Source organism: Epinephelus lanceolatus, chromosome 23, assembly GCF_041903045.1.
Source record: "Epinephelus lanceolatus isolate andai-2023 chromosome 23, ASM4190304v1, whole genome shotgun sequence".
Classification (NCBI taxonomy): domain Eukaryota; kingdom Metazoa; phylum Chordata; class Actinopteri; order Perciformes; family Serranidae; genus Epinephelus; species Epinephelus lanceolatus.
This window is the reverse complement of record NC_135756.1, coordinates 35,571,093-35,592,586: the sequence shown is the minus strand read 5'-3', so window position 1 is coordinate 35,592,586 and position 21,494 is coordinate 35,571,093. Positions and strand designations below refer to the sequence as shown.

The 21,494-nt window shown below is 41.9% G+C and overlaps 1 protein-coding gene across 1 annotated transcript in view; it reads left to right on the top strand.

Annotated features, from left to right (window-relative positions):
* The window catches only part of LOC117246133 (zinc finger protein aebp2), a 49,275-nt gene that overhangs the window by 16,071 nt on the left and 11,710 nt on the right, over positions 1 to 21,494 (top strand). The window contains exons 2-6 of the mRNA XM_033609878.2: positions 3,534 to 3,765; positions 10,734 to 10,841; positions 11,023 to 11,209; positions 14,692 to 14,816; positions 14,913 to 14,980. Coding sequence (XP_033465769.1) covers positions 3,534 to 3,765; positions 10,734 to 10,841; positions 11,023 to 11,209; positions 14,692 to 14,816; positions 14,913 to 14,980 — 720 coding nt within the window. The remainder of the gene's footprint in view (positions 1 to 3,533; positions 3,766 to 10,733; positions 10,842 to 11,022; positions 11,210 to 14,691; positions 14,817 to 14,912; positions 14,981 to 21,494) is intronic.

Below are 21,494 nucleotides of genomic sequence, written 5' to 3'. Positions count from 1 at the left end.
TATGTTGTTAAGTGTTCACACGCGCGTTCGCACTTGTTGATTCTACGCAACCAGAAGTTTATCTGTCACACACCAGTCCACATGCATGAACACCTCACATAGTTTTCTTTTTCTCACAGATAAGAAACAATAAATTGTGAAGACAGTAAAGCCTCCACTAAAATAGCATTTTCTTGTGTGTGATTTAACCTGGCTTCATATGAGCAAAGGAAATCTCCGCTCGTTGCTAGGCTAATGTATACCAGCTCAATGGCGTAGTGGTAGAGTGTCTGCCATGAGACTGGGAGATTGTGGGTTTGATTCCCGGACAGGTCATACCAAAGACTATAAAAATGGGACCCTTTGCCTCCCTGCATGGCAGGGGTTGGAATCCTCCACCACTGACTAGTGTTTTGGAAGGGTAACTGCAGAGTGACACAGACACACCACCGCAGAAATAAAAATAACGTGCAGATTTTTTTTCCCACGACTAATCGATTAGTAGAAGATTATGTGTGACTTTAGTCGACCAAGATTTTCTTTGGTTGACTACAGCTCTAGAAAAAAGACTGAATGGGCTTTCCTGCAAATTTGCACAATTCCTTGTCTCCCCAGTTGCTCATCTTTACAGTGTCTGTCAGGTTTGTGTTTCCCTCTTGCTGCTAGCTGCTTGCTAATTCCTGCTATCAGCCGTTTCCCGCTTATTCACCGCCAGTGGCTCGCACGTGTGGCGTCATCAACAGCTCCTCCTACAAGTCTTTAACAGCCCCTCCCGTTACGGAAGGCCGCCTTGGTCTGTTTAAACTAAAAGGGTTCCGCCAATATGACTACCCTACAAGGTGGAAAATTGGGCACCGTGTGTGTGTGCGTGTTGTTTAGAGGTGTTGGTCCATAGGGGGCCCCCACAGAGAGCCAGTATGGATAGCGATAAGAGCAGATGGTCAGCTGGTAGCACAATGCAAGCTACAAAATTTGCTCACATGACACACAGTCTGAGCCAATAAAGACTTTTGTGTATTTTTGTTGCCGACAACTCAGTTCAAAAGAGTTTTTAGACGGATGTTTTCTCTAATAGTTTTTTTTCTCTGCAGTTCATTCTGAAAATCAGCTTGAAACCTGCCTGAGAAGACAATTTAGCAGTAATGACACTGTGATACCCAGAACTTTCCATAAGCGCTGGCTGCTGGATACTGGCTGCTAGCGTTGGGAGTAGGGATGCTCGATAATATCAGCACGGCATCGATATCGGCCAATATGTATCAGAATTGGCCAAAGTGCTGAATGAATATTACATACATTGCAAAGTATTGTATTTCATGTCTCCATCTGCTGGTGGGCCATCATGAGTATGCATGCATAATATGATTATTCCACTACAGAAGAGACTTGTTAATCACTATTAGATGGTTAAAATAGTGGATATATTTGTCAGTATCAGTTATTGGTCAAATGAGTTGTTACATATTGGCATATTGAATATGGGCAAAAAAATCCAATATTGTTCATCCCTGGTTGGGAGATATGTTAAAATTATTCAACCAGCTATCGTTAGCACAACCTGACAGGTGGACTGTTTGTTTGACATGGTGATGTGGAAAAAAAATCTAATTTCACAATGCTTTTGACCAAATACTTCAAAATTGTTGTTATGACAATATTGTAGGGTTGACCATAGTATTTACACAATGAGATTTTTCATAAATAATCATCAGTAATGTGGATAAATCTCAGTAGGTAAAGGCAAACAATAGAACAGCAAGAACAGTCTGGTTAGTTGAGAAGATGACATTACTTTACTGTAATGCAGCCTTAAAAACCAGGAAAAGACAACATTTGCATATTACGACATCCAGAATCTTAGACATTGCCCACTTAGTTTCACTTCATGACATTGATATAATATTGATATATTGCTAAATACAAGGCACAGTAGAGCTATGACTCTCTGTCAGACTGGCGACAATACTGAAGAGAGACCTGGGATTGTTCTTATTTTGCTAAGAATGCTGAGTAATAGTTTGCTCTGGCATTGCAGAGGGTATCACTATTCATTTTAAGACTGTCTGACTAAAAAGGAATCTTTCAGGTGGTTTAAATGCCAGTTACTTTCAGATGTTGTTGTATGTGTGTTGCAATATTCGTTACTAACATTGTATACTAAAATGAGAATGATGATGTTCTACGACAATGGTTCTGACCTGGCCCAGCCAGGGGGTCCTGATTTCTCCTTAGTCATCACTTTAAGGTCCACACAGTTTAACATATTCAGCATCATACTTGCGTCTGGCCGTCTGTCTGTTAGTCACTCAATCTACAGCAGGAAACTGCACTTCCTCTGTGCTGGAAATTCACTTTACTTAAAAGATAATGTGTTTTTTATAAACTTGACATGTTCATGAGCCACTAGCGGTCCATTCGCATTGGTCCCGTGACCCACTTTTGGACCGCAACCCACCAGTTTGGAACCACTGTTCTAAGAAATACAGAGTTCTATATGCATATGAAGTAATGAAGAGTTAAGTTTTACTTTCAGCTCCAAAAAAAACAACAACATTCCATTAAGACTAGTCAACTAGTCTAAAAAGAGGAAAACACTCAGAAAAGTCAAAATTTTAGCACGATGTGTTGTTAAGTATTTGAAACATTGTCCCAAAAAATAGTATGTGATTAAGAGGCCTTTGAATCTTCAACAACATGTCAGATTTTAAATGCCGCTGAAGAACGAGACACTTTGCGCCGTGCGATATGAATATGAATATCAACATCCAGGCTCAACATATTGCATTAACTTCCTGAAGCTTTTACCTTCAAGAAAGTTAAGTGGAAGCCTATCTTGCGAGGTCATTGTTGTAATGAGCTGTGTTATCTTCTCAGACTGGGTGGGATCTCCACGTGAATGATGTCAATTTGGTCTGAGTATGGCTAGCACAGCTAGCAGCAGCAGCCGTTGTTCCATGCCTGTTAACATCCAAATGCTCGAGTTGAATGTGGTTGTGCGTTACTCCAATTGAGTAATTATATGCCAGTTTATTTCTGACACAGCCTACATTGTTTTCCTTGTCTAGATCAAAGTACTGCCAAACTGCACTGGTTTTGCGAGAGGACATCTCTCCAGTTTCCCACCATACTGTGTTAAAACTCCAGTCTACTCACGCATTACTGCGGGGAGGGGGACTGCTGTGTGACGGCTCTGTAGCACCCACTAGTGGCGGGCGGCTGCATGACAGTTCAGCAGCCTTGTACATAAATGAAACACTTGTTGATTTTACCGACTCATATTTCTGGTCCTGTCTAGTGAGGGGGCGGAAGGGTTTAGACGGCTAATCGCGCGCATCCCTAATATGTAGCGGTTAATGTTGATATTGTGGTGAGCTGCCACAAATAAAAGAATGTGTGGAAAAAACTGCTGTATAATATACTGATTTTTTTTTTAAAAAAAAATGTATTATTCATCAGTGACGGCTCCTGTTTGTATTTTGATTTCATTCTATCAGGACCCTTTGTAGTATTGTCCTTTTAATGTATTCTTTTTGTAATGTTTGTGTATTCTCTAGCATTGGTAGCACCCTGATGGACATGGAGAGCACAGCGTCCAGCGGTCGCTCTACCCCAGCCATGCTCAACAGTCTGGGTGGAGGCACGGTGGCGGGGAGTGGTTCGGCACCTCTGGGGGGCAAGTCTCTGAGCTACACATGCTGCTGGGATCACTGCCAGCTGCTGTTTCCTAGCAGCCCCGACCTGGCCGAACACATCAGAGCCACACATGTGGATGGACAGAGAGGAGGGGTGTGTGTCTCACTGTCAGGTTACTGTATGTGTGTAGTTCCCAAGGGTGTGTTCACATAGTTAGTTGTGTTCAGAAAACACTTTATACATGTAAAGACATGTAAAGACAACTTGAATAAACAATAGGCTGCTTTCGTAAAAGTGTCTGTCCCCACTGAAACACCTGACCAATCAGAAAACGGTTTAATCTCTTCTAAATTGTTTTACAAGCTCAGACAACAGGAGTTTTGGACGTTTTTTTCCCCAATTCACCCCTCCTGACAATTGTAGGAGAAATCTCGTCTAGGATCTTGGTCCGTACAGAAGTTAGCCCAGATTATCTGGTAATGTGAGAGATTTACAGATCCATCTGAAACCTCCTGAACTACTCAGACTCGAGGTCGCCCTGACAATTGTCAACATATTTGATATTTAGGAGTTAAAATCTAGATGATTACAATAATGACAACATCAGCTGGAGTGGCTAACAGTGTTGCCAAGCAACAGGAAATATTCTAGCCCTCAGCCAGCATACTAATGTTAACAGATATAAAAACTGTTAAAATCTCACCAGTTCTCACTGAAGAATAGACAACCCATGTTAAACATTTCTCCTCCAGACTCGTTAACCTTCTGCTTGGGTTTTTCTCACTGCAAAGCACTGTTAACATCACAGCAAGATGTCACACCACATTAGTCTCTGTTTTATTTACATCCCCATGAGATTACGTGAGGTAGTGGGTTGCTCCCTCTGGCACTGTAATCTTAAAATCAGTCCCACCAGGATTTCGCGATGTTGTGACTGCAACAACTAACATCTAAAAATATAGCTGCAAGCGGCAATTACGGGGTTCAAGCCAGCATGGACATTTAAAAATTGAAAGCTTGGTAGAATCAAGACCTCTGACAGTTTAAGACGCCTGCATTAGATTACCAACAGGTTTTATGACAATCAGACAGATGGAGACATGGTTTAATGGCTTAGTTAAAAAAGTCCACCAAGTTTGGTGATGTTTGAATCAATGAAGGTTTCCTCATTCATTATAACCAAATTTTGCTAAAGGCCGTCGCACATGTTTGTAACTTGTGGGGCCCCCTATTGAACGAATTTCAAATAATTTAATATGTGTTTTTGATAGTTATTATTCAACATACCCTGCAAGTTTTGTAATGACTGGACAATCAATTTCTGATTTTTAGTCTGATTTGTGTTATTGCATGCTCATTTTTTGTATTTGTGTTGCCCCCTTGTGGTCAATTTGAATGAATCTTTCAGGATATGTTCTGGTACCTCTTCCGACATTGTTTGCAAGGTTTGTGATGATTGGCCCAAACGTTGTGGAGTCATTTGCTGACAACACTGTAAAGTTCATTGGTCAATATCTTCGAAAAGCAATGAGATATCACTAACAGTTAAAACGTTGTGATAAAATTCTGAAAGAAATCTGACATCACTCTACTGATTTGGGGTGTATTGTCAAATATTTTGGTGACAATTGGTTTAAAATGAGCTGAAATGCAAATTGTTGTGCATACAGTACTAATTACAACAAGATAATGAATATCACTGTGAGCTTACCGTTAAACCATTCTGAACACCATTTGAAACATGTGACATCAAGTATCCAAAGAATGTTTGAGGCAGTGGTGGTTGCTTTTAGATGAAGACTTTTATAGATGTTAAATAGTTTAGCATATTCTTAAAAAAAGTTTTGTCACAATTCAGTGGATGTTCTTTAAAAAATCTCAGCTGTGTAGGACACACTGGTGATTTATTCTGATTTTTTGATGTATGGACTGTGAAATGTTTTGAAATGAAGATTTACTTTAATAAGCCACGCTCCCTTTAAGCAATCATTTCAAATTTTGTGCATCAACCCCGTACAAATATTCCTGGCTGATTATGAGATATCAAATTTTTGCATGTGTAGCGGCCCCTGTTGGTTGATTTGAAACCAGTCAAACTTTCAGGATATCATTCAGTTACTCATGTCGACATTTCCTACAAGTTTTGTGACAATTGGCTCAACAGTTAAGGAGGAAAATCCATTTATGTTGCTGAGCCTTGCCCCCTGTAAAGTTCATTGATCAGTACCAAAATGCAATGACATATCAAAAAGTCTTTCATAACTTTAAAAAGCTTCATCAGATGATGATGCACAGAATTTTTGATACAAATCAGACCGACGCCCTAGGAGGAGATGTAAAAAAGGATTTATTTTTTTTTTATTCAATATGGTGGACAATCTAATAGGCGGACCTTTAGGGTTCTTAAGGCTTTCGTATAACCCATTCACCTGACCATGCGTGTCGAGTTTGAAGTCAATCTGACATAAGGTGTGAGGGTGGTGGCCTTTCAAAATCAAATTTTCCTTGACCTTAATTATAGCACCCCCATCTGGCCAGTTGGCATTATATATCTTGAGCAGCATTTGCACACAACTTCCAGTCATTGGTGAAAATTTTGTGTCTCTATGATCTACCATCTCACGGGAATTTGGGAGAACATTTCTGAATAATAATAATAATAGTAATAATAAAAATAATAAAGCAGGACAAAAACAAAACAGTTTCAGCCCTTCGGACTTGAACCCCTAAATATTGCAACAGGCATCGCAGTTTTTGAGAAAAGCTGCTGTGAAATCAGGCATTTCAGGCCGCAGCAATCACAAAACCAGTCCGCGAAATCCTGGAGGAACTTAATACTATTCTGTAGTGTGTGCACCATTATTTTTAAATGTTGTAGTTTGTGCATGTTAGATCTTAGAGAGAACAGCTGTGAAGTTTCACCTCGTGTGTCATGCAACTCGGTTTCAAATCAGTTAGGATTTTAAAACTCCTGTAGTCTGAGCCCAGCTTTAGTCAGCAATCAACAAAAGTGTTAATTACATGTGATCAGCAGTAGGATCAGTCCCCTCCTGCCCTCTGTGATCACCTACACTGTGTTTTAATTCAGCCAAGTTCACCATGTGACTAGTTAAGTAAGTAGAAGATGAACTGATTTCCAAAAGGCAAAGGCTGTGTGTCATCTCAGTGAGTGCAGATCTGCACACGCTGATAACATACAACTGCTTGAATATTGGTAAAGTTTCCCTTCACTGGTTCCTGTAGAGCAGGGTAGGTCTCATCATTAAAAAGCAGCCTTCAGTAGCTAGCTAACCAAACACTGTTCAGGGTTTGATTTTGGTTTTAGAATGTAGGAGAAATGTTTATCTCCTTCCAACCTCTCAGTAACATTTATCATTTATACAATAGATGCCCCAGGCACAACATTTAGCTCAAAATCCACAAAACCAGTGTGAAAATGAAGGTAATCTGAAATGACTGCATGAGAGCTTATGGAGCACATGGTGTTTCTGGACCCTTGTTGGCTAGGGATAGGGCTGCCCCCTTATAGTCTACCAAATGTTAGTCGACCAGAAAGGTCATTAGTTGGCAAAATGTCATTGGTTGGTTAGTTGCAGAAAAAAACAACAAACAAACATGACACTCTATTAGCTCCATCTTGTCAAAAACTTATATGATTGGACTGTGTGGGAATTTCATTTGAAAGGACAGACACAGGAAGAGGCCACGCACAGCAGTCAGACAGGAGTTACGTTACAAACCAAATGCAGCCGATGGATATCAGTCCGTTCTAACGTAAATATTCAGTCTGTGATAAATTTGGAAAAGTTGATAATTTCAGTGCAGGGCTACCTAGAGCTTTACATCTGTCCCATGGAAGATAGGTCTACACACTTGTAAAAGCGTCTGGAAGACAAGAGTAGCACCGAGCGCCCGACCTCCCGTTTTCCAGGTGGTTAAAGATGTGGCATTAGTAGGGCCCCTAATTTACAGGGCTGGTACTTGCAGTTTTTCACAGGCTGGTTAATAATATGCCCGGCATGAAATCCAAAGTGTGGGATCATTCTGAAAAGGTGAAGAATGAACCCAAGGTGAGAAGTAAACTCTGCAGGCAAACATTTGCCTATCATTCGTCAACTACAAACATGATGTCATCATCTGAAACATATAAGTAACTACATGCCCATTAGCCACTTAGCACAATCATTACTGCTTTGCCGACAACACAAATAACAGGTGGCTCACTCAGTGTGTGATGTGCACTTGTAGATAAAATATAGGCCTATATTAATTAAGATTCAGTAGTACGGTTTGTATTTGTAATGTAGCACAGTGTTAACAATGTCACTAATCCTACCCTTTCTCAGACCTTGAACTCAAACCATTGTGTTGCCCCGCCCAAAATATATAATTTGATAATTACGTTAATATCAAACATGCGGGCGACTAGTTGACTAACGGCCATGAATGATGACTATTGGTCGACTAGGAAAGTTCTTAGTCGGGGGCAGCCCTAGAGCTGGCCGATGCTACGCTATGATTGGCCAGCATTTGAGAGGTGGGACATAGTAAAGGGTCAATTGACCCCTTTCTGTCATGTAACTGTTTGTTTTATATACAGTACAGGCCAAAAATTTGGACACACCTTCTCATTCAATGCGTTTTCTTTATTTTCATGACTATTTACATTGTAGATTCTCACTGAAGGCATCAAAACTATGAATGAACACATGTGGAGTTATGTACTTAACAAAAAAAGGTGAAATAACTGAAAACATGTTTTATATTCTAGTTTCTTCAAAATAGCCACCCTTTGCTCTGATTACTGCTTTGCACACTCTTGGCATTCTCTCCATGAGCTTCAAGAGGTAGTCACCTGAAATGGTTTCCACTTCACAGGTGTGCCTTATCAGGGTTAATTAGTGGAATTTCTTGCTTTATCAATGGGGTTGGGACCATCAGTTGTGTTGTGCAGAAGTCAGGTTAATACACAGCCGACAGCCCTATTGGACAACTGTTAAAATTCATATTATGGCAAGAACCAATCAGCTAACTAAAGAAAAACGAGTGGCCATCATTGCTTTAAGAAATGAAGGTCAGTCAGTCCGGAAAATTGCAAAAACTTTAAATGTGTCCCCAAGTGGAGTCGCAAAAACCATCAAGCGCTACAACGAAACTGGCACACATGAGGACCGACCCAGGAAAGGAAGACCAAGAGTCACCTCTGCTTCTGAGGATAAGTTCATCCGAGTCACCAGCCTCAGAAATGGCAAGTTAACAGTAGCTCAGATCAGAGACCAGATGAATGCCACACAGAGTTCTAGCAGCAGACCCATCTCTAGAACAACTGTTAAGAGGAGACTGCGCCAGTCAGGCCTTCATGGTCAAATAGCTGCTAGGAAACCACTGCTAAGGAGAGGCAACAAGCAGAAGAGATTTGTTTGGGCCAAGAAACACAAGGAATGGACATTAGACCAGTGGAAATCTGTGCTTTGGTCTGATGAGTCCAAATTTGAGATCTTTGGTTCCAACCGCCGTGTCTTTGTGAGACGCAGAAAAGGTGAACGGATGGATTCCACATGCCTGGTTCCCACTGTGAAGCATGGAGGAGGAGGTGTGATGGTGTGGGGGTGTTTTGCTGGTGACACTGTTGGGGATTTATTCAAAATGGAAGGCACACTGAACCAGCATGGCTACCACAGCATCCTGCAGCGACATGCCATCCCATCCGGTTTGCGTTTAGTTGGACGATCATTTATTTTTCAACAGGACAATGACCCCAAACACACCTCCAGGCTGTGTAAGGGCTATTTGACCAAGAAGGAGAGTGATGGAGTGCTGCGGCAGATGACCTGGCCTCCACAGTCACCGGACCTGAACCCAGTCGAGATGGTTTGGGGTGAGCTGGACCGCAGAGTGAAGGCAAAGGGGCCAACAAGTGCTAAACACCTCTGGGAACTCCTTCAAGACTGTTGGAAAACCATTTCAGGTGACTACCTCTTGAAGCTCATGGAGAGAATGCCAAGAGTGTGCAAAGCAGTAATCAGAGCAAAGGGTGGCTATTTTGAAGAAACTAGAATATAAAACATGTTTTCAGTTATTTCACCTTTTTTTGTTAAGTACATAACTCCACATGTGTTCATTCATAGTTTTGATGCCTTCAGTGAGAATCTACAATGTAAATAGTCATGAAAATAAAGAAAACGCATTGAATGAGAAGGTGTGTCCAAACTTTTGGCCTGTACTGTATGTATTTTGACACTGCTTTTTCCTGAAAGAGAAAAGGCTTTAAAGGGATAGTGCACCCAAAAATGAAAATTCACCCATTATCCACTCGCCCATATGCCGATGGAGGCTCAGGTGAAGTTTTAGAGTCCTCACAACACTTGCGGAGATCCAAGGGGAGAGGGGGTAGCAGCACAGCTCCACCTAATGGAGGCTTACGGCGCCCCGGATTCAAACGTTCAAAAACACATAATTGAAACCACAAAATATCTCCATACTGCTCTTTCGTAGTGATCCAAGTGCGTTCACGTGTGCGCGCTTGCACGAGACCGTGAGGCATGGACACCGCGTTCATGTGTGTTCACGTGCTTTTGCTGGTCTCACACACACGTGAACGCGGTGCACAGAGAGGCAGTTAGAGCTGCAGGCAACAATGAGGCTAAAAACAGAGTTCAAATGACATTTTTCCAAACAACGTTTTATGTCGGGGCTTCAGGACACTTGGATCACTACGGACGAGCAGTATGGAGATATTTTGTGGTTTCAGTTATGTGTTTTTGGACTTTTGAATCTGGGGTGCAGTAAGCCTCCATTAGGTGGAGTTGTGTTGCTACCCCCTCTCCACTTGGATCTCCGCAAGTGTTGTGAGGACCCTAAAACTTCACCTGAGCTTCCATTGGCGTATGGGTGAGTAGATAATGGGAATTTTCATTTTTGGGTGCACTATCCCTTTAAGGGTGAACTCATTGTATTCCTCAGAAATTTCCCTGCGGGACTAGTCTGAAAATATTTTGTATCCTCAAGAAGTCCAAGACCAGCTATAGGAAAAAGGGGGTCATTTTTTATTCAGGTCATTACAGTAATCTCACAACCACTATTGCTCCGTCTTTGTGCTGACTTGTGTGTGTGTCACACAGGTGTTTGTGTGTCTGTGGAAGGGCTGCAAGGTGTACAACACGCCATCCACCAGTCAAAGCTGGCTGCAGAGACACATGCTGACCCACAGCGGAGACAAGCCATTCAAGGTACCAACACAAACCTCAAATCAAACTATTTATGTCCATTTCACCTCTTTTACACCACATAGTCAGTCACGAATGATAAAAACATACAAATGCCTGCTCCCCTGTAACACTGTGAGCCCAAACTCACTCTGCCACCACCATCTCACTTCACTGACGTTGTCAATCATCTGTCTTCCTGCAGTGTGTGGTGGGAGGCTGCAACGCCACGTTTGCCTCTCAGGGAGGGCTAGCCCGTCACGTCCCCACTCACTTCAGCTCGCAGAGTTCATCCAAAGTGTCCAGTCAGGGCAAAATGAAGGAGGAGTCTCCGTCCAAGGCCGGCCTCAACAAGAGGAGGAAACTCAAGAACAAACACAGACGCTCCCTCCGTATGTTCAACACACACATACGCTCTAAAATAATAATCATAACAGCTAGAACATTATTTCTTTTTTTCAATTGAAAGAAAAAAAAACATACGGAGTGTAAAGAATAATTAGTTTATGTCTCTGCATTTAAAAATCTTGTGGACCAGTATGTTTTGTGTTTTTATGCCTCTGCTCTGGCGATAGCTGTAGCCAGAAGTATAATGTTTTCATGTTGTCCATCCATATATCCGTCCGTCCCATTCTTGTGAACGCAAGGGAATTTCTTCAAATTTGGCACAAAGCTTCCCTTGGACTCAATGACGAACTGATTAGATTTTAAGTGATCAAAGGCAGGGCCGTTGCAACCGGACAGGCAAACTAGGCAATTGCCTAGGGCCCCGAGCTGGAAGGGGGCCCCCAGAGACGGCTGACATTGGTCCATATCAATGACAATATGATGGAACCACTATAGACACTGCAACAACGACAACACGTTGGAATCCCCCCTAATGGGGCCCCCTACTAGCTGCTGCTTGTGAGTGGCTAGAGGGGGCCTCCCAGAGACTGCTGACATTTGGTCTGTAATCAATGACAGAACTTGAAACCCCCTTAGACACTGCAACGACGACACATTGGGAGACCTCCCTAATGGGGCCCCCTACTAGCTGACTTGCTGCTAGGGTGACCAGACGTCCTGCATTGTGTGGGACTGCACAGCATTTCTGTCTCTTTTCACGTGTCACGCAAATTGAGACCATGTCCCGCATGATTGGTTGCCACCCGCGCTAGCATTGTTGGAGTGCTGTAGTACTACGGTACCTCACGGTAGCACTACTATGGGATAAGTTCAAAGTCCAATCTCAAGAGGGTGAGTGTCCATGCGCTGTCCAATAACGGCGCGCGCTGGCCACCTGGCACTCAATATCAATATAACAAATCATTCAGGAGCATGCTGTGCGAGTACAGGTGAATCCTGCTGGATGCTGTATTCTTGTCAAATACGGCGCATGATAAGGGATTACCAGCGACAGAGAAGCCTGGCTCCAGGTCCAATAATTTCCTCTTTGTTGATTTCGTGACTGCCCAGTAGTACCTGATCAGCCAAGCCGTGGTGGCACACAGGTCAAGGTCATGTCATGTCTAAGGTGCCTCTTGCCTAGGGCCCACAGAGTGTCTTGAAACAGCCCTGGTCAAAGGTCAAGGTCAGTGTGACTTTGTCTGTCTTACCTCACAAAATATATTTTTGACCATAACTCTAGAACTCATAGGCTTGTTATGACAAAAATGTCTAATAGGATAAAATAATGAGATGGAGACATTTTATATCCAAAAGGTCAAAGGTCAACTTCACTGTGATATTATAATGACATTGTTTTTTTGTTTTTTTTTGCTCAACCTAATGGTGTAGCATGTGTAGCACCATTAGCTGTCTGACTGGGGTGTGGACTTTATAACAGATAAGTGTGCCTGTGTCTCAGTAGAATAGCTGATGTTAAAGAAGGCCTGAGAGCTGAAACATTATCTAAATGAAGGGACTTGAAACTGTGCTGATTGTATAGATCAGGGGTTGGCAATTAATTTTCCAAAGGGGCCACATGAGAGAGGGCTGAACCAATAGGTTGGACTTAATTCTGCTCAATACTTATTTTATCGCTCTATAAAAAGCAGTAAATTATATGGTTCTGAGCTGCTACCAGTAAGAATACACGTTACAGTAAGACCATAACAATGTGGAGTAGGTCAAATATAACAGTAAAAAAATGCAAAAACTTCAGTCATTATATCACTATTAAATTTTATTTTTAACATACAGAAAATGTATGTTTTGCGGTATGTTAAGGATCAGAAATTAACTTTATACAAAAAGCAAGTGCTTTTGATGTTTTTCAGTTCTCCTTTCTGATTCAGTGAGAAAATTCCAGTCTGTCTTGTGCCTGAACAAGTGCACTGCACTCTGGTTGAATGTCTGAGGTGGATATGCGAAGGACAGCTGACAGGTGATCATCATTGAGAGAGGATCTGTATCTGGATTTGTTGAGCTTTATCACTGAGAATTAAAGAGACTTAAAGTGTTCTGCCAGCAGTGTATCAGACTGCAGATCAATGGGTTTGAGCTGAACATCGCTGGGTGTGTTATCCACACTGCAGGTAAAGGGAGACAAGATCAGGTGCATTTTATTCTCAACTGTTTCGAAGTCTTGAAATCGCCTTGAAAACTCACCATGCAGTGCTCCTAACATGGATGAGTGCCTGAGGAGGTGATTAGCTGATGGTGTGGCTTGCCTTAGTGTTAAATGGGTGAGAATGTTGTCCTCCATCAGGCTTGAAAGACACTGCAACTTTGTCATGGAAGCCTTTGATAAGCGGTACATTTTATGTACAAAAAGAGCCTTGTGTTGCAGTTTGGTATTTAGTTCATTCATTAGTGCAGTCACATCAACAGCAAATCTAAAATCTGCTATCCAGTCTGCATCTGAGAGCTCTGGGATGTCATCCACTTTTTTCACACAGAACTCTTGAATATCTGCTCTCAGTCACAGCTTGTCCAAGCATGCATTTACCTTTGTGAACAAACAGCTCCTGGTTGTCGTCCCTTTCATTGACCACAGTGCTGCCAGCTCCTCCGTCATCTAAAGGGCCTTTGTTATCGCAAGTACGAGGCGAGTAACTGGCTGTGTTGCTGACATTGCAGCTCTCATCCAGAGCCATGGAGAAAAGGCAAAATTGTTGTAAGCTGACATTTTTTAGGGCTAACGGCTAACTCAGCGTCTCTTGTTGTACACATCACTGTGAAGGTGCATAAGCACCCACCCACGCACATACGTAAAATAAAAGCAATGCATTTGGATTGCCTGCATGCTCTGCACTTGTTTAGCCTTTGATTTCTAATTTCTGATCGACCTCACTGGGGCCAGACACGTACTGCCAAAGGGCCAGATGTGGCCAGGGGGCCATAAAATGCCCAGGTCTGGAATAGATGTTATGTGCTTCTAGGTTGAAGATGTGTTTAAAGCAGTCACGCCTAGAATATGTAACTTCTTCGCAGTACCATACCATCCTTATTTGAAGCATTGTCTGTGTCATGGCTAGAGCTTTGTGTTCTCTCTTGTTCCTCTGGTAGTCCATCACAAGTTCATTGTTTTTGCTTATGTTATACTTGAGGTGGTTGTCGTTGCATCATGGGACAAAGCTCTGTATCAGTCCTCTGTCCTCCTCTGTAAAAACAGTCTCTAAGTGAAGGCAGCATTCTTCTCACTGGAAATTGTTCTCTGGAACCATACATGTCATTCGCCATTCAGTGGGCAAGGCACTCCATGAGTATACTTTTCTGATCACAAGAAAATGGATTTTCTTTAATTGAAATCAGTATACATAGGTTATGAAATGATGATGTAAAAAACACAGTTTACTTCAACACATTCAGACACCACTTAACTGAAAGACAAAATGGCCATCAGCTCCCTCATCTGCATTCACTAATGAAAATATTTGTTTATTTCCAGCCCGACCTCATGACTTCTTTGACGCTCAGACCATGGACGCCATCCGCCATCGAGCCATTTGCCTCAACCTGGCAACACACATCGAGAGCCTGGGCAACGGACACAGTGTGGTCTTTCACAGCACGGTGCGTACACACACACACACACACACACACACACACACACTAGCCATAATATGTCATTGTCTTATTCTCCTGTCTGTGTGTTTTCTGTATGTTCAGGTAATAGCAAGGAGGAGAGAGGACTCTGGGAAAGTGAAGGTCTTGTTGCACTGGACACCTGAAGATATGCAAGTCTTACTCTTCTATCTTGTAGTACTCTTTTTTTCTCATCCTCCTCCTGTCTACCATTACGTTTACGTGACAATAGAGAAAATTGATTTATTATACTAAAACTGGACTTTTAAAATACATGTAAACATGTTAGTCTGACTGAAATCATACTAAATTCAATTTCTCAAAATTAGACTAACACAACTAGATAATGTGATTGGGAGTTGAATTACCCCTTCATGTATACAATCAATAGAACCCAAACTGGCAGAGGCGCTCTGCGCATGCTTCCCAGTTTCTGCCCCAGGCTTTGGCCTGGATGTCGAATAGCGTTAAGTGCTTGTATACTAGGGTTGGGTACCATTCATAATTGAACCGATACGGTACCGGTACTGGTATCGGTATCTGGAATTCGGTACCTTATTTCGGTACTTTTTAACCCTATGGGCCCTAGGCCTTTTTGGGGTATATTTACTGCCTTTACTTTTAAGCTCATATCACAGTCATTATAAAGGCTACATACACATGCTATATCTTGTTTTTTTCAGGACAATCTGGGCTAACCAGATTTGCCATCATTTCATGTTCTTCTGTGTGCCTGTATTTTATATTAATTTTTATATCAATGAAAAAAACAAATCTGTGTGCCTAAATTCTTACATTTTTACATGTATCTCAGCATAGCAAGTTGGAAAAAGACATATTCTGCCATATATGAAGAGGGGAGACTCTCTGGAATCTGGCAATATAAAAACCATGATGCTGGGACATTCTGTCACTTCACAGTTGTCCAAAACATGTGGTTTGTGCCAGGCGGACATGTTTGCCAGTATTTTTTCATTATTGCAAGATATTCCATTGACTCATTCACAAGTCAAAAATGTGTTTTATCTGAAAGAAACATGCAATATTTACATCTAAGATCATAGAAAAATAGTCAACCAAGTGCAATGATGTCCTCCAAGATAATATTTGTTTTTCAGTTTCAGTTATATATTGGGGAGACATTTTGGGCATTGGTGGGGGGGCACGTGTCCCCCTCAATGTATATGGTGACTACGGCCCTGTCAGCATGCATTAGGCTGCAGTTGTCTGGGTGCGCAAAGGTGAAGTGGCTGGTCTTGTCATACAAAGTTTGATGGAGTGTCAACTGGACAATATGGAGATATTTGCATCTTCAAAGCCGGAATACAAATGTGGATAGACAGGGAGAAACACACGCAAGCCTAAGACGTGGTAAGATACGATATTCCTCACTATATGAAGTGACTGACAACAAGATCTGTATAATGGATTGTAAAGAAATTCGTCAAGTTTTTATTTTGTAGACAATTGATCTGTATTTAGAGCGCGATGGGATGACAACACAATGATGTGTGGTCCTGCGTTTTCATGTGATATGCGTGGCATTTCTGTGCGAGCCTGCGTTCGCGAGTAATTCATCCAAGAGTAATGTGTGTGCAAAGCTGTATGAAAGCTCTGTTACACATCATTTTATTGTAATTTTTCGCTGTGAAAACATTGGATTACCGACAAGTGGCCTTGGCCTTGTCGGAAAACTACAATTCTGCTGTTTCCGCTGATATGCGTGGCTTCTCGCTATGACGCATGGTCGCGGAGAAAATCCACAGAGAATAACGGGTGTGAATTTGGACGCACTATGCGTCGTTCGGGCCCATAGTCTAAACTTCTCAGTTTCAGCATTTTATTGAGAACATTTAGGAACAGTGCTGCACGTTAACTTTTGTCTGCACATTGTTTTTGTCGCCATTGTTGCTGAGTCTGAGGTGCGAGTCATGCGCTTTCGCTCCCCCTCCACCTCAGGTACCGAAATTTGGCACCGTTTCATTTTAAGTGAATCGGTACTCGGTAGTACCAACGTGAATCGGTACCAAGTACAAAAAGTACCGAGTTTCGGTGCCCAACCCTATTGGGACAGGGACAGTGGTCCAGTTAAATGGCCTAGTTGAGCTATAACCATAGCGCCACTTAACTGTTCATGTAAATGTAAAATCATTCTCTCCATTGTCTTCATTTTCTCCTCTGCTCTGCTCACCTCACCCTCTTATGGCAGTAAAACAAAATAAAACATGTCACATTGGATTAGATCAAATTGTCAGTTAATAAATCAATTCCAGCAGAGGGGATCTTAGATCTAGATTAACATCATCTTTTAAAGCCTTGAAGGCAGACTGCTGTACAACTGCTTCTTGAATGTACTAAGTTCTTCGAGGTATACTCTGTAGGATTGTTGATTTCGGTTTGTAAACATGTTCGCCAGCTAAAGTGAAAGTAAAAGCCAACCCCAGATTTACTATTGTTTTTTGGCGTTCAATCAATCAATTTTATCTATAAAGCCCAATATCACAAATCACAATTTGCCTCACAGGGCTTTACCGCATACGACATCCCTCTGTCCTTTGGACCCTCGCAGCAGATAAGGAAAAACTCCCCCAAAAAACCCTTTAACGGGGAAAAAAGTGGTAGAAACCCGAGGAAGTGAGGAGGGTTCCCTTTTCCAGGACTGACACATGTAATAGATGTTGTACAGAACAGATCAACAGGCTAAATTAACAGTAATCCATATGACACAATGATACAGAAAGAGAGACAGAGACAGAGAGAGATGCAGGACAGATGGTAATGACAGTAGCTTACAACAACATTAATTAGAGTAATAATATAATTCTAATTACGGCTATTGTGGTACAATATGTTGAAAGTATATATTAATATCTGATAGTATACATATGTGATAATAATCATATGTGTATAATAACAGTAGAAGTATGACCAATGATAACAGCAGCAGGAGGCATCTGGCAGGACCACGGCAGCAGCACAACCACACGTCACACTATCCGACTCCGCGGAGGTCCGCACGGACTAAAAGCGGACGTCCGCAAGCCCTGTGCGCGCAAAGCTCAGATTTTACAACCGCACAGACTCCGCTCCGCATACCAGTGTCACTCAAAAGACTGCTCGGCATGTATTTTTCACATCGCCATGACAGAAACGTGCAAGAATTGGGGGTAATGTAGTGTTTCACAGACATTTTTACAGGAAACTACAACGCGGAAGTGCGCTCGACTATGGAAGCCGGAATGACAGACATTCCTCGCAGAGTCCGCTCCTCTTATAGTGCGCCGGAGTCTGTGAGCACCTTAAATTAAATTAAATTAAATTAAATTAAATTAAATTAAATTAAAACCCTTGGCGCACACTGCAGCACAATCAAACAGATGTGCAACTCAGAGCATAAGAAGTGTCTCTGACACCAGACTCAGAGCAGCTGAGTGCGCTCGTTGGGTTAGTGTTGCGTTTAAGGCCTCCCCCCAAAAAAATGCAAAAAAAAAGCGCAGAAGCTTCGATTTTTTTTTTTTTTTCACAATCAAATCCCATGCCATCGAGCGAAGCTTCGAAGCTTCAAATTTTTTGGGTCAGCCCTACTGATAGCTGAAGATCTCTGGCTCCTGATCTACTTTTGGTGACTTTAAGGACCACGAGTAACCCTGCATTCTCAGAGCGCAGTGTTCTGGTGGGATCTCTAAGATTATGACATTAGCCTGGTTTTCTTGCCACTGTGTCTCTTGGATGCCTGCTGCTGAAGGTCTGGCATCTGGTCACTACGATTACGAGCTGGAGGGTGACACGGGAGTGGACTTTCACTCCTGTTCCATCCCACTCCCACAAAAAAATAAATAAATACTCCGGACCTGTCCCAATGTCATGACAGACGGACACAAACACTTAAAGGAATCATGGTGTTCATGTGTTTCTTTCAATGACAGCAGTCAATATAACAACTGAACAATTATTTGAACTAAACATCGGAACATTTCTTCATCAACATCTTCACCACCCTGTGAGTTTAAAAAACGCTGATATTTTTGTCTGCTTTTCAGGTGGCTGAAGTGACGTGTGTGTATGTGTGCGTGCGTGCGTATGAGGGGTCAAACGTTTCACCCAGTCACACTACAACACGTCACTTGCGCCTACTTAGGACACATCAGATCTAATCAAACCGCGTGAGCGCACGCCTACATTTTACATAGGGTTACTATGGAGACACGAGTGTTACACACACGCCCGCTACATGATGCGCAGGCGTTGTGCGCTCCACTCACATGACGCGCTCACACGTCTTATCAGTACGCGTGCACAGCGCGTTACAAACGCTACACATACACTACACCTGCGTGTCTACGCACGCACGTCCGATTAGCAGAGTTAGCATAGCGATTCTACGTGTCACACGCCCGTAACACGATGTGTTGTTGCTTCAAGAGTTGACACTTTTGACCCCTGTGATACATGACGTGTCTACGCACACACATCTGATTAGCAGAGTTAGCATAGCGATGCTACGTGTCACACGTCCGTAACACGACGCGTTGTTGGTTCAACAGCTGACACTTTTGACCCCTGTGATTACATGACGTGTCTATGCACGCACGTCTAATAACCACACGTCTAGGCGTGTGCAGGCATTGCACGCGCATTGCATGTGTAACAAGTACACGGTGAATGCACGCGCAGTGCACGCGAAGCAAGTACACGGTGATGGTTGCACACGCAATTTACATGTATCAAGTACGCAGTGAATGCAGTGTGTGTGTGTTCGCTGATACGTTTGACCCCTCATAGCGTGCGTGCGTGTGTGCGTGCGTCGGGGCAGAACTCCGCCTTGTGCCTTGTAGAGACAGAAATGACATGCCGTCATGTAAATAAGATAAATAACATAAGGCTATTTAGTTTGTTTAATAAAAGGACAAGGTATAGACCTGTTCTATAGGAAAGGTAACCGTAAATGACTTCTGTTGTGATCTGGCTCTATATATAAAATTAAGTTAAATTAACTTGATCTTCAAGGGAGTTGGCGCCCCCCTAATATAATGGTAGGGGAAACACTGAACATGTATTAATATAATATTTAGGGACAAGTTAAAATGAACATTAAGAATGGTGTTTGCCCCATTATGTCTTGAAGAGTTGTAATACCTTTAAGTTTTATTAGTAAATGGTTTCCCTTTAGAGAGAAGATGACAGTTATTCCAGAATGGAGATGATTTGCTCCAAACAATTTTAAATTTCAGGATTCTGCTGCTCTTGTAGCATATGCGTTAAAATTGGACCATAATATAAAGCACATTTTTTGATAGATATCCATGTAAGGAGAAAATCCTTTAACCTTATTGGTGTTATTGACTCTATATTTTTCCATGATGAAATTTTATCCTCTTCCATCCAATACCTGAGACTTCTATTCTATATAATGTTTAATTAACGTTTTTGGAGTATACTGTTTATGGGTTTGAGCATGTAAACACCATATTCCATTAATAAGAAACCTGAATATGTTAGCTGGAGAACTCTCAAAGAAACAGGGACGTATATGAGAAAAATAAATAACCTGATTTCTTTGTGCTCATGTAAACACTGTATCCCGAATATGATCATAACTGGGATAGGCCTCATAAACAGGTTATTCATCCTCATATAATCCCATTAATTATAAGTGAAAACCTACTTGGTAATAAAGCTTATTCTAATTGACTGCTACAGCCATGAGGCAGATAACAGCACTTAGTCCGTTAGCTCGCTGCTAACACATAATAGGAATTACCATCGATGCACTAACAAATTTGCATTGTGATCATGTAATCTTAACAAACTATCCATTTTACTTTACATGCTTAACATAAAATGATGTGTGCATGTACTCAGAGGTATATACTGTATTTTATATGCTCTTTGGAAACAAACTACCAGCTGCTGACTTCACATTGTTAAAGTCAGTATTGTTACTATGATTCCTGTCCCAACTGCTCCCCTTGACTTTTTTCCCTGTCCCATCCCAGTCACATGATGAATATTGAAATTCACTTCCATCCCGTCGTAATCCAACATGAATTCTGTGACCCACAGCCTCTAGTACAAGCCCATAAACATCCAGAACACAATATCCAGTCAAAGGGCAGAGTCTGTGTAGAGTATGTGCGAGAATGAGACACCCCTACACACTGAGACTTAAAGGGATTACTTCTGTATGTGTGTATATATATATATATATATATATATATATACAGTACAGGCCAAAAGTTTGGACACACCTTCTCATTCAATGCGTTTTCTTTATTTTCATGACTATTTACATTGTAGATTATCACTGAAGGCATCAAAACTATGAATGAACACATGTGGAGTTATGTACTTAACAAAAAAAGGTGAAATAACTGAAAACATGTTTTATATTCTAGTTTCTTCAAAATAGCCACCCTTTGCTCTGATTACTGCTTTGCACACTCTTGGCATTCTCTCAATGAGCTTCAAGAGGTAGTCACCTGAAATGGTTTTCCAACAGTCTTGAAGGAGTTCCCAGAGGTGTTTAGCACTTGTTGGCCCCTTTGCCTTCACTCTGCGGTCCAGCTCACCCCAAACCATCTTGATTGGGTTCAGGTCCGGTGACTGTGGAGGCCAGGTCATCTGCCGCAGCACTCCATCACTCTCCTTTTTGGTGAAATAGCCCTT